General features: G+C 33.1%; 1 protein-coding gene and 2 pseudogenes across 1 annotated transcript in view; 1 reads left to right on the forward strand and 2 right to left on the reverse strand.

Moving 5' to 3' along the window:
* The window catches only part of ZNF451 (zinc finger protein 451), a 71,029-nt gene that overhangs the window by 37,454 nt on the left and 19,243 nt on the right, over nt 1-14,332 (reverse strand). The window contains exons 4-5 of the mRNA XM_011375001.2: nt 4,516-4,641; nt 341-452 (exon numbers count right to left, since the gene is read on the reverse strand). Coding sequence (XP_011373303.1) covers nt 341-452; nt 4,516-4,641 — 238 coding nt within the window. The remainder of the gene's footprint in view (nt 1-340; nt 453-4,515; nt 4,642-14,332) is intronic.
* LOC111729379 lies at nt 2,602-2,720 on the forward strand (annotated as a pseudogene).
* On the reverse strand, nt 10,042-10,160 carry LOC111729382 (annotated as a pseudogene).

Consider the following 14,332-nt stretch of genomic DNA (forward strand, 5'->3'; position numbering starts at 1 on the left):
CTCAGTTTAAATTCCATGTCCTCAGAGAAGCCTTTCCTGACCTCAAATAACCTATTATACACTCACCCAGACACATGTAATATTTCATGTCATCATAACTACATCATGAACAAATAAATAAGCAATATGTAATGAATAAATGACCTATATTACTTATACTCAAAATATACTTTTGCCAAAGTAGGAAGACAACTGGTAAAGTAGGCCATTATTAAGTATCACTGAAACTAAATTTCAATACTTTACATACTCGTTAGCAATCAAATAAAGGGTCATAATATTTTAAGGCTTTAGCGAAGGTAGGTAACCTTAGTGTTCCACTGTGATCTCTAAAGAATACCTGGCATTTTTAGCCACTGGTCCACACACAGTCTTGCTGCTTCTGTATCAGAATGTCCTCGAATAAATTCCAATTCTTGTAACCCATGAGCATGCTGAAAATCAATTTTTTCCTAAAGATATTAAGAAAAAAATCAATTAACCTGTGATTTCTAACCTGATTTCCTTGAGAAAAAGATTTTGACACATCAGTGATCAGAAAATACTGACTACCCTTTAGCCCTGGAACTTCGCATCTAAAAAATCTATATCCCAAAGAGGTAAGTCAAAACAAAGGTTCATGCTCTAATATGTTGATCCCAGTGTTTACCTATTTTGCACAAAGTTCACTACAACCTACGTCTCCAACAATAGGGCACTGTTTTAGTAAATTATGGTAAGTATATTTCATTAAAGTCATTAGATAAACACTAACCAAACTTTTTCAATGAAGTAGGAATATACTTTTGCTATCAAGTAGGTCACCAAGTAGTATCAAACCAATGAGGCCAAATATAAAAAAAATTAACAAGGATTAATTTCAAGCTTATATGTAAGTGTATCTGCAGAGGGGGAAAGGCCACAAATAAATATATGAAGTGTCAATGGCTATCTCTGGGAGTGGAGATAGGAATGATGATTTTTCATTTTTAAAAATTTACATTTTTTTTTTCAAATTTTCCACACATAGTCTGAAGTGTACAGAAGCCTATTAAATATTTGTTCAGTGAATAGTATTAATAAGAGCAGACAATCATTAGTACTTAATATGTGCCAATATAAAGTATTTATTGGCACCTTGATTAAGGATTGGCAAACTTTTTTCAAAAAGGGCCAGACAGTAAATATTTTAGGCTTTGCAGCCCATACAGTCTCTACAGCAACTACATAACTCTAACAATGTAGCATGAAAGCAGCCATAGATAATATGTAAACAAATGGGTATAGCTATGTTCCAATAAAAATTTATTTATAAAAACATGCAGCCGCCAGCACCAACCACTAAATTAGATGCTTTAGACTATTAAAGTCTCTAAATCTTTCTAGTTATATTATCTATAAATCTGTTTGCATACTCCCGAATCATGCTATATCTAACAATTAACAATAACCGCTTACCACATGACAGGCACTGTTCTAAAATTATTTTAATTTCGCAATAACTCTATGCAATAGGTACTATTATTGTTCTCATTTTATGATGGGAGAACTGAAGTACAGAAGGTCAAATAACAATGCCAGGATTTAAACTCTTGCAATCTGATTCTAGGATTCATGCACTTACACATATGCCATACTACCTTTCAAAAAGGTTGTGTTCTTGAAATGAAATCACTGATTCACAAACACTAGATTTGCAAGATATAGGTCAGAATAATGAATGGCCTAGTAAGCAATGTAACAGGATCTCAGGAATGGTAAGTAGGGGGACAGGGAGATTCAAGACTGTAATCTGAAAAAATCTTCTACACAACACTGTTCTAAGTACAACCATAGAATACTAATTCTCGAAGATGTTAATAAGCATTATAAACATTTTTAAAAATCCCCTGTAATCAACTTAAGTACATAAACACTAGTTTTAATACAAAGTTTAAAAGGTTCCTTTAGTGCAGGATTTTCAAAGCCTTAAAGTACTAATGAGTGTGTGATTTCCCATAGAGTACTCACAGTATCCCAACTTAATAAATCACCAAGTATTTTTTCTTTCAAATTGTATCCTACAGGATCAGTGCTCTGAATAACATGCTATGGGAAACGAAGATAGTTTATTCAAAGAAAGCAATATGGCAAGCTTCCGGTAGACTATAATGACTTTATTTATAAAATTAAACCATTTATCAAAGTTCCTTACAAAAATATATCACAATAAAAATTTTAAAATAAATTAACATATTAAGATTAAATATGACTAAATACCAACTAGTAGTCTACTTATTTTAAATAATTGCCAATAATTAAAAATAAGCAAGTTTTCTTAAATTTTCTAGCATTCTTCACAATAGAATTTGAACTCTGTGGCCATACACAGTCAATGTTCAAAAAATATTTGCTGGCTGAAATCATCTCCAAATAAGCCATCCATGTCCTATGTTACAAAGCTACTTCCACAAGTTTTAGGGTTATATTACCTCTTGCAAGTCATTTTAACCCCTAAAATATCAATAAGCAAAGCTGGTAGACGGTCAACTAGTCAGCACAGCACATTTCCTCTGAAAGTAATTTACTCAGCGAAGATTTTAATGAATTTTCTTTTATTATCTTTAATACATCTCCATCACAGTCTACGGCCATGCTACCCTGAACAAGCCCAATCCCGTCTGATCTCGGAAGCTAAGCAGGGTCGGGCCTGGTTAGTACTTGGATAGGAGATCACCTAGGAAGACCAGGCGCTGCAGGCGTAAAAAAAAAAAAAAAAAAAGATTGTAAGTTGCAATCTGTGTGGTCAACCAAGGGTTGCCTCATCTAAAAAATAAAAATAAAAATAAAAACATCTCCATCATAAAAAACGAACAATCCACTCTAATAGTGAGACATCAACTATTCACAAAGGCCTAGAACAGTTAAATGACATTTTCTACTATTATCTATTTTCAGTCAGAGCTACCTATCAGCCACTAAAATTCTTCAAGAATTTTTATTTCAGTTTCATTATCTTCCTTTCTGCATAGTTTATATTGTTTTGTTTTCTGCCATCTAATTTTAAAAAACAACTAATCCGTAAAGAAAACCAAATAAAAACGAAAAAAATCATGACTGGATGGCAAGCAATGAGCTAAAGCATCTGTGTGAATCAGTTTCTACCTTAGAAAATAAGGAAATCTTGATAAATTTATTCTTTACAATTGCTTAAACAAGAATTTCAAAATTTAAAAAATTTTCTTCAATGCTAAAGTAGTCTTAATACAATGTATGAACCTTTACACGGATGGAAGATGAAACTATCCTTGAGGAAAATCCTAGTTGTCATAGAGACTAAAAGATTCTGAACTCATCACAAAAGCTTTATCATTTATGTGGGCATTAATACTGCCTGGGAAAAGAAGCTAGCATCACTCAGGAATTCCACAGAAAGGGAGGACAGTTTGTAAACAACTCTCCTCTCAAAAAGATTTTTCCTTGACCTGTAAACAATACACTTAACATAGTTTGGGAAAGAATCTTCTTTAAAATTGAATTGTGTTTCTGCCAGAAAAGAAATAATCCTATTTTGTAATATTTCTATGCCTTAAGCATTTTAAACATACAATTAGAATACTATGCTCTAACTTAACTGGTATTACATAGTCTAGTCCCCAAACAAATCTAGTTCTAAATCTAAAGATTAATTTATTCTGTATCGGATTAGGAGATACTAAAACAGGCTACAGAAATATATAAATTCCTTATAATAACCGATGAATAAATACTCAAGGACTCAAAAACAGATGTTAAAATTATAAAATCATAGTGCTTATCCCAACCTGGGAGATCATCTCCAACTCTGCTCCTTTACAGATTAAAGCCCAAAGTCTATATATAAAAAAAGTCAGGTGATCTGCTAAAATCCATTTTTTAAATCCTACTATGAAGATTTTTTTTTACCAACTTATCAACGCTCTACTCCTAGCAGACATTTGTCAATACTGAGGAAGTTCTTTTAAGTAATTTCATTTGGGGCTTTACAGAGCAAGTTTAGGAAAAGACATATCATGTGAGAGTCTAAATTAGGCTTCATTTTCCACATTGCAGCTCTTCTACAACCTAGATTCAAATTTCTTCCTTTTAGTATCAAATTAATCTGAAAGGACAGGCTGAAGTTTGAGAAAGTGGTCTGGCTCTATTTAGCAGAAAACCTTTCAGTAATTTATGTCACAAACCTGATAAACTCTTTTCACTATTGTGATGAAGTAACCAGAAACCCTTAATAGCTCATTTGCTTTGAGAAATCCAATGATTTTTAATTTCCAAAAATAAAGTCCACTCAAGTAATTCTATTTTTTTCTTTTTTTCCTGTATATATGTATGTGCGGAATCCAACAAACTAAAAACAGGGATGTAAAAAGGTATCATGATTTACTACTAAACTGACAAGCTATCTAGAGTCCATGCTTAACATGGATTCAATTATACGTTTTTTATTACAAATTTCTCTTTAAAGTTTTATTATAAACAATTCTATAATTTAGTAAAGTATCAATTAAAACAACCACATACCCTGAATGCTCTATTCTTCTCTTCTTTCTGCTGTTTCTCCACTTCAACATGCCGGGCTAGACGAGCCAGAGTTAATGCGACTTTATCCTTCTGATGGTCAATATGGTCTTTAAGCTTAGCCTTATCCTAAAATTGGAAAAACAATTTTCATTCCTTTTAACAAACAAAATTAGCTTTGAGATAATATATACCCATTTACCAAAAAGTTATTGTATTAAAGAACCATTTACCTTTATCATTATCAAATTTCTAAGAACCTGCCTTGCATATTTTACATTTTATGTGGCATTTTGTAGGTCAGCCAATCATCTACCAGCATCTTTGTTTTCAAAAAGTTAAACTAGCTGCTACAACATTTCTCATCTTGATTTACTTTATAATCATCTAGATATTGACGAGTTTGGGGCTGCTTTGCTCTGAGTCTATAAAGTAATGCCATCAAGCCATTAGTCTACCCTCCAAAAAAGTCTAACAGAACAAACATTCTTGGCTCTGGTTTTTCAGCAATGCCAGGAGAGTATTACTTAGGAGAAACTATTGACTAAAAAAAATAGATCTAACTTTCAGTTCCTGGTCCAACATGTAAGAAGCTCAGAAGTCGCCACTCCATCTTAACAAGTAATAAGGTGAACAAACGAAAAAGTCAACAACTCTTCTTAGATTCAACAAAGAAGTGAGGTCACAGTGTAAGCTGCTACCCCCGAAATGAGAGAGAAAGTGGGGCAGACACAAAGACTCACAACTCGGTGGAGCAGAAACCCATGAGTAGAAACCTCAGCAGGAACCAGCACTGGGTAGTAAAACCTGAACTGTAATTGATAAATTGCTAAAGGCTCAGTGTAGATAAGTCTAAGAGTTAAAGACTCCAGAGAAACCCAGTCATGGGGTCCCTCACACTTTTGTGAGTTCTATAGGTTCTCACTGTGAAGACTGGAGAAAAATCCTTTCATGCTTCCAGCATGGAGAAGAAAACTAAGCACTTTAAAATATGCCAGAGCACTAACAGGGCCTGCCCTCAAGAGAAACTATTTTACTAGAGCCTAACCTGCTCGAGGTTTATCAGAGCTTATCAGAGGTTTATCAGATCCCGCAGAAGGGAAATACTCAATCCCAGGCCCCTCTAGCTAGCCTGTCCCACTTGAGGGGAGGAACTAAGAAGCACTGCTGAAGTTTACAGTCCAGGGACATAGTACCACCAAGAAGACCTAATCACAGGACTACAGAATGCCACCACTTCTCCCAACATTACCACTACATTACTAAAGGCCTATTTACCAGTTTATTTTACCTAGTATATCATGTCCATCTTTCAACAAAAAATTTCAAGGTATACTAAAAGGCAAAAAACAGTATGAAGAGTCAGAACAAGCACAGAATGGCAGACATGGCAGGGATGTTTCAATGATCAGATCAGGAATTTAAAACAACTATGACTAAGGGCTCTAATGAAAAAACTGGCAACGTGAAAGAACAGATGTGTAATGTAAGTGAGATGGAAATCTTAAAAAAGGACCAAAGAGAAATGCTAGAGATCAAAAACACGATAACAGAAATGAAAAATGCCTTAAGGGCCACTAGTACACTCCTGAGGAAAGAATCTCTGCTTGAGGATATGTCAACAGAAACTTTCAAAACTGAAAAACAAAGAGAAAAAAAGATTGAAAAAAAAAAAATAGAATATCCAATAAGTGTTACAAAAGGTATAACATATGGATAATAGGAATACCCGAAGAAGAAAGACAGGAATAGAAGAAATATTTGATGCAACAGTGACAGAATTTCCCTAAATCGATGTCAGACACCAAACCACAAATCAAGGAAGAAAACCCTCTTTGTTCACAGATGAACAACACGCAAATAAAATAAACAGTAGTTAGGGGTAAAGTAACCTGTGTTAATTATGTATTTATAGCAACTTTATAAATAACTGCCCAAACTTGAAAAGAACCTATATGTCCTTTAGTAAATGAATGGATAAATAAACTGTGGTACATCAAGTGATAAATGTTATTCAATGTTAAAAAGAAATAAACTATCAAGCCATGAAAAGACATGGAGGACATTTAAATACATATCACTAAATAAAAGGACCCAATCTGAAAAGGCCACATATGATTCTAACTATATGGAATTCTGGAAAACATGAAACTATGGTGACAGTAAAAGAGTGGTTGTTAGGGGATAGAGGAAGAGGAAGGGATGAATTGGCAGAGCACAAGGGATTTCTTGAGCAGTAAAACTATTCTATATAATACTATAAAGGATGATATTTGTCATTATACCTTTGTCCAAACCCACAGAATTATAACACCAAGAGTGAACCCCAATGTAAACTATAAATTTGGGTGATAATGATGTGCCAACGTAGGTTCATCAATTATAGCAAATGTACCACTAAGCTGGGGGATGTTGATAATGGGGAAGCTATGCATGTATGAGAACAGGCAGTATTTGGAAAATCTACCTTCCTCTGAATTTTGCTGTGAATGTAAAACTTCTCTAAAAAATAAAGTCTACTAAAAAAATTTTTCTACTAGAAAGATTGGGTTACTATCTAAAATATTACTCTTTAAGCAAATCAGTTATATATATATAATCCAAATTTTATCTAAGGTGGGATAGGAGATAAAGTTGAACAGCAGGTATGATTTTGCAAGTACACAGAAATTACACTGGAGAAAGCATATATAAAAAGGCCCAATTCATATTTTCAGTATGAGGATACAACTTTACAATAAGGAATGATCACAGGATCACTCTGGGTGGAAGGAGTCTCAGCTAACTTTCTGACTATTTGGCAAGCCTATGTACCGGGTAGTAGGTGACATTCTACTAACTTCAAAATGTCCTTTTATAAATCATAAGGTAATGCAGCTTATTAGAAATAACAGTCACAAAAAGCTATCTAAGCTCTGATCCTTTTGTAAAGGCAAATTTCTCTCTCTTAAAAGTTATCTACTCCTTGGGAAGACAAAAAGTATTCTCTCTATTTAAAATGTAGGTATTACATCTTAAAAAAATAATAATTTAAGAAAGTCAATAATGTTTAAACATGGGCCTAGAGTGTGTCAGTCTTCCTGACAGAGGTAACATTTTTTAGGTTTTAAACACTAGCAAAAGTCGTGCTTGGAAGGCAAGGTAAACCAAGGTCATAGTAACACACAAGAGAGGTAGAGAAGGTATAAATTAGCGTTTACTCAGAATAAAATGTTGTGTCACAAGAAGAATATTCTGGGGACAGGAAGGAGGACATGTTTTGGATTAAGGTAATACTAATCTAGGAAGAGCTACCCTCGAATTGTTGGTTCCATTATCATTTTAGTTTTCCCCAGGCCACAACAAAATAACTACTCTGAATTACTTCTGAAGTTATACTACCTTAGGAAGACTTTACACATTTTTTCTTCTTAAAGTTCACTTTAAAGCACAATTACTGATTCTCTGAATTACATTATAAAATATAAATATACCCTGGACACAAAGCAAAATGAAAATTAAAGTCAGAAATATAATGATTATATATCCAATGGGAAAAATTTTTAATAATTGTCGCAAAATTTATGTTTCTAAAACTTTAACTCCCTGAGTCCTTCAATGAACATTTAAACATTTGTTTAAATCTCTTCAGCTTCATTCTAAAATTAATCTTTAGCCCTTTTGAAGGTTAAATAAGTAAAACCTATTGGTATTATTAAGTTGTTTTCTTATATTTAGCTGACAGTAGCCTATGTTATCTTTCATTTAACTATATGGTTATGTCAATAAAAAGATTACCTTTGTTATTTCCAACTAATTCTGATGACCTGTTTATTATCTTTCATAACTTTTAAGGGCTCAAAAGACCTAACAGTCCTGATGCTGAAAATAAAAGACATTTAGAATTACTGGTCTCCTTCTCCTTTCCCTCTAAGGGAAAATTTTTATTTTCTTCTTTGAAGAAAAAAGAAAAGAAAAGAAACTCTAGCTGCTAACTATATTGAAAGCAGATAAGTAGATTTGGGAGACAATCTGCTGGGGTAAAGGAAAAGGAATAGTAGTTAGCTATAGGAAGAACTTCAACTTTGAAACCTTCGGCATTTAAAAAAATGAGAAAAATTAAAGTATTTAAAATAAAGATGTTTTCTCTTAAACTAGGGGGAAATTAAGTATAAGAAGCAGGGTATAATATATGATTTTTCCCATTACAAGCTTGGGGATGGGAAATCAAGGGTTTGGGGATCAAAGTTTCTGGTTAAAGGCAGGTATGAGTTATCTATGAACACTTACTCTCTCAAGAAAGTCAAGTCCCTTAGATTTCAATTACTAGTGATCCAAGATGAGGGTGGCCCCTAGATCTTACAGAATTACACTCTTTTGTGGTTCTGGGGGGGAAAAAAACTGGTATTGGCAAAACAGACGGATCATTAACCTTAAAATGCATGTTAGGGATTTTACCCGTTAGGTTGCAGAAAGCCTTATTTTGCGTACAAGTATAAAACAGGTAATTCAAAGAATTGATACATTCAGAAACATAAATTTTAACTTATAAGAATGCAAGGGGAAAAAAACTTACTACAGGCCATCTTGTTACTGATTCAAATGCAGAATTAAAGCTGTGGTGTTATCTGTCAGGAACATGGCAGAAAGTGAACTGATTTCAGGCTAGATGAATATGTCTTACCAATATATATGTTCCCAATCAGGGAGCACTAAAATATATAAAGCAACTACTAACATAACTTAAGGGGGAAACTTACAAAAATACAATTATAGTAGGGGATCTAAATACTCTACTGACAGCTATGGGTAGATCTAAACAGAAAATCAACCTTAAATAGCACCAGATTATACACTCTTTTCTAGTGCACATGGAACATTCTGAAGGATAGACCATATGCTGGGACACAAGACTAGCCTCAACAAATTTAAGAAGACTGAAATCATACCAAGCATATTCTCTGACCACAATGCTTTGAAACTGGAGATCACCTGCAAAAAGCAAGCAGGAAAAACTACAAGTATGTAGGGATTAAACAACATGCTGCTACTAAAGAAGAACTGGGTCAAAGAAATAAAAGGAGAGATCAAAAGATACCTACAAACAAATAAGAATGAAAATATATCAAAACTTTTAGGATACAGCAAAAGCGGTAATAAGAGAGTTCACATCATGACAGGCCTATCTCAAGAAATAGGAAAAATCTCAAATAAACAACCTAACATTACATCTTAAAGAGCTAGAAAAGAACAATGTCTTTTTTTCCCTATCACTTATTTGTTTTTAAGTGAAGATGATTCTTTTTTTGTAAAAATATATAAGTAAAATCTAGAAAGTTATCAAAATGTTAATAGTTATTTCTGTCTGGAGTTTTTTCCTTTATCCCTGTTTTCTAACAGTTCTAAAATCAGCATATGTAATAAAATTATTAACAAAATTTCAATTATTAATGAACAAAATGGTATAAAGACAAAAAGTATTGAGAATCTCTCTTGTTTGGGAATGTAATGGATTTTTTTTATGTTTTATTTTTTAGTTTTTTATTTTATTTTTTACAGCACTTGGTCTTCCTAGGTGGTCTCTCATCCAAGTACTAACCAGGCCTGAACCTGTTTAGCTTCCGAGATCAGATGGGATTGGGCTTGTTCAGGTTAGCATGGCCATAGACAATACGGATTTGTTTTAATTCACTGACTTACGCCTTATGAAAATAAAAGTTTAACAACTACCCTTCATAGAGATAGACAAAAATTTTGTCTCTAGTGAAATAATGACTGAATTACATTATTTTCCAAACCTAACAGAAACAGATACTGATCAAGAATTAAGGTATGTTATTTTCAGTTCAACAGGTTTAACAGCTACTGGGAAATATTTTCACACAGTTTTGATGTCAAACACCATTATGACTTAAAGCAAAAAGCATTTAGCTGAAGCATACTTATAAATTTGTATTTTTCTTTAATTATATAAATGCTTTTTAAAAAATCCAACACACATGTACTGATTTACATTTTAAAATATATTTAAAATCCTAAAAGCACATGTAGTCAAATTAAAAGTTGAAACCTAAAAATATCAGTCTATTCAGCTTAGACCTGACCTTCCTCTTTTCTGGTTTGGATTGTAAATATATAAAGCAAAATTCTTAGTTTTTTCAAACATAAAGGCAATTTCTTAATGTTTAATAGATTTATTCAAAAAGAAGCTAATTATGTCACAAAGAAATTTTTACTAGAACCTGAATTTCTGTTCCTCTGACTAGTCTTGATGAACGCATACTGAAATGACTTCACAAGTGGACTTAAAAAAAAAATTTCACCTACAAATGCCTATTACTTGCAACATTGACCCTCGATCTTGAAATGTATTATGGTTTAGGTAGCTAAGAGCCACATGCTTGCCAACCTCCACTTTGGTAGTTAAAAGCTGATCTTGGTATTGAATGCAAAAAAAAAAAAAACTGGCTATAAATTGTTTTATAAAACTTTTCTATGGTCTTTTGAATTTCATCAAATATTTTTATACTAATTTTTTGAGGTAAAATGTAACATATTAGTTTCAGATGTACAACATAATAATTTGATCTTAGATAATACCTCAAAGTAATCACCATAAGTCTAGTTACCATCTGTCACCACAGAATTGACCCCCTTTGCCCATTTTTCCCATCTCCTAATCCCCTTCCCTTCTCATAACCACCAATCTGTTCTATCTATGCTGTTTTGTTTTTTAGATTTCACATATAAGTAAAATTATACAGTATTTGTGTCTTATTTCACTTAGCATAATACCCTCAAGATCTAACCATGTCGTTGCAAATAGTAACTTAGTTTTTTATATGACTTATTTATAGCTGAGTTCTATTCCATTCATCCATCAATAAGTTCCATTCATCCATCAATAAGATGGATAACATATTGGCTACTGTAAATAATGTTGCAATTATCATAGGGGCATACATATCCTTCTGAATTAGTATTTTCGAGGTTTTTTTGGATAAACACCCAGAAGTGATATAGCTGGTAGGTCTATTTTTAATTTTTTTGAGGAACTTTCATATTGTTTTCCATAGTGGCTGTATTACTTTACATTCCTACCAACAGTGTAAGAGGGTTCCCTTTTCTCCACATCTTCTCCAACACTTATTTCCTGTCTTTCTGATTAACAGTCATTCTAACAGACGTGAGGTGATCTCTCATTGTGGTTTTAACCTGCAATTCTCTGATAATTACTGATGTTGAACATCTTTTCGTGTGCTCATTGGTCTTCTGTCTTCTCTGGGAAAATCGTCTACTTATCACCTCTGCTCACTTTTAATCTGATTTATTAAGTTCTTTATATATTTTTGGAATATTAATCCCTTCTTGGATATATAACTTGCAAATATTTTCTCCCATTCAGTAGACTGCCTTTTCATTTCGTTAATGGTTTACTTTGCTCTGAAGCTTTTTAGTTCGATGTATTCTCACTTGTTTATTTTTGCTTTTGTTGCCCTTGCTTTTGGAGTCAGATCCAAAGATTCAATGCCAAGACCAATGTCAGGGGGTTTACTGCCTATGTTTTCCTCTAGGAGTTTTATGGTTTCAGGCCTTTAATATATTTTAATTTTTTAAGATAGTGGTCATTATATTAAATGTGGCCATCCAGTTTTCCCAACAGTATTTATTGAAAAGACTGTCTTTTCATAAATTGTCCATATAATGGCTCTCTATTGGTTTCCATTGATGGGTATGTTTTTATGCCAATACCATATTGTTTTACTATAGCTTTGTAATATAGTTTGAAATCAGAGTGTGATTATCTCTCTGTTCTTTCTCAAGAATGAGATACATTATGGTTCTATACAAATTTTAGATTTGTTCTAGTTCTGTGAAAACTAGTGTTTAAATTTTGATAGGATTGCATTTGAATATATAGATTGCTTTGGGTAGCATGGACATTTTAACAATATTAATTCTTCCTATCCATGAGCATGAAATATCTTTCCATTTGTGTCTTCTTCAATCTCTTTCGCCAGTGTCATAGTGTTCAGTGTACAGGTCTTTCACTTCCTTGGTTAAATGTGTTCCTAGATACTTTATTGTTTTAGCAATTATAGATGGAATTTTAATTTCTCTGATCATTATTAGTGTATAAAACCGCAACAGTATGTTGACTTTGTACCTTGTGATTTTACTGAATTCCTTTATCAGTTTTAACAGTAAGAGGATTCTCTTTTTTCCAACACTTAAAGGTGGAGTCTTTAGGGTTTTCTATATACAAATGTTCCTTGACTCATGATGGAGTTACATTCCAATAAACACACCTTAAGTTGATATTACTATAAATCAAAAATGCATTTAATACACCTAACCTACCAAATATTATAGCTTAGCCTAGCTAGTTTCTACTGAATGCATATCACTTTCACCCCATCATGAAGTCAAAAGATCATTAAGTTGAACTATTCTTAAGTCAGGGACCATCTGTATAGTATCACATCATCTGCAAATAGTTGAGTTTTACTTCATTTCAATTTGGATGGCTTTTCTTTTTTTGCCCTAATTGCGCTGACTAGGACTTCCAATACTATGCTGAATAAAAGTAGCAAGAGTGGGAATCCTTGCATTGTTTCTATCTTAGAGGAAAAGATTTCAACTTTTCACCACTGAGCATGTTACCTGCAGGTTTGTCACACATGCACGGCCTTTATTACGTTGAGGTACATTCCCCTTATACTCATTTTGGTCGGGGTTTTTAACATAAATGGATGCTGAATTTGTCAAATGCTTTTTCTGCATTTATTGAGATGATCACATGATTTTTATCCTTCATTTTGTTAATGTGGTGTATCATGTGAATTGATTTGCAGATGTTAAACTGTTCTTGCATCCCTGGAATCCATCACATTTTATCATGGTGTATGACTCTTTCAATCTACTGTTGAATTCAGTTTGGTCATATTTTGAGGATTTCTGCATCCAAATTTTCTCAAACATTAAATACTAGCAGATGTTTCACTTCACTTTTCACTCATCTGCTCACCCAAAATTTGAGCCTCTAAGTCACTTCTTACTGTCACAACTAGCTAAACCAGTTTTCTAAAAATATTTGCCGAGATCAAGTCAAGGGAAATGTAGAATGAAAGCAATTCTACTTTAAGCAACTTCTAGAAACACAGCACTGAAAAGCAGAGCTACACAGAAGAAATGATTTTACAAGTTTGTGCACTGTATCATTTTGTTGCTTTTTATAAGCAAATAATTTATATTTTAAAATCATTATTACTAATCTCTAATAAGCATGTTAGTTCTTGGGTAACTAACAAAAATGATCAAATCCAGCATTTTCTACAGAATTACTTTCTTTAATGAACATGTGAATAGTCGCTGGACCTCTCTGTGAAAAATGGGTACATCTGTGAGAAAGCACTATGAGAAAGCACTCTGTAAAAATAGTTATTATCCAGAGAAGTGGTGACAACTCAGTTGTTGAGTTCTGACTCATCAAAGGCACTTTTTGTCTACAGAAAAAGTCAGTAATAAAAAAAGATGAACTTCGTAGGAGGTAGTGGAGAGGGTGAGAAAAGGGAGAATGTAAATAGAACAATACCAGGCGGAGATTTATTTATTGGTTGTTCTCTCTCTTTGAATGTCAGTCAGCCAGTACTGATTAAAGGGGCACCAACTGGAGGATGATTATTCCCTCCATCACCTTTATCTTCTATGTAAGGGATCTCAAGTTCAGAGAAGCTCAAAGAAGCAACCAACTGCAAAATTGGAATGAATTAACTTTGCAAATCATATTATCCATCTGACTAGTGCACTTGGTTTGAACAGAATTCCTGAAACAACTGCA

Source organism: Pteropus vampyrus, unplaced genomic scaffold (genome assembly GCF_000151845.1).
Source record: "Pteropus vampyrus isolate Shadow unplaced genomic scaffold, Pvam_2.0 Scaffold260, whole genome shotgun sequence".
Lineage (NCBI taxonomy): Eukaryota > Metazoa > Chordata > Mammalia > Chiroptera > Pteropodidae > Pteropus > Pteropus vampyrus.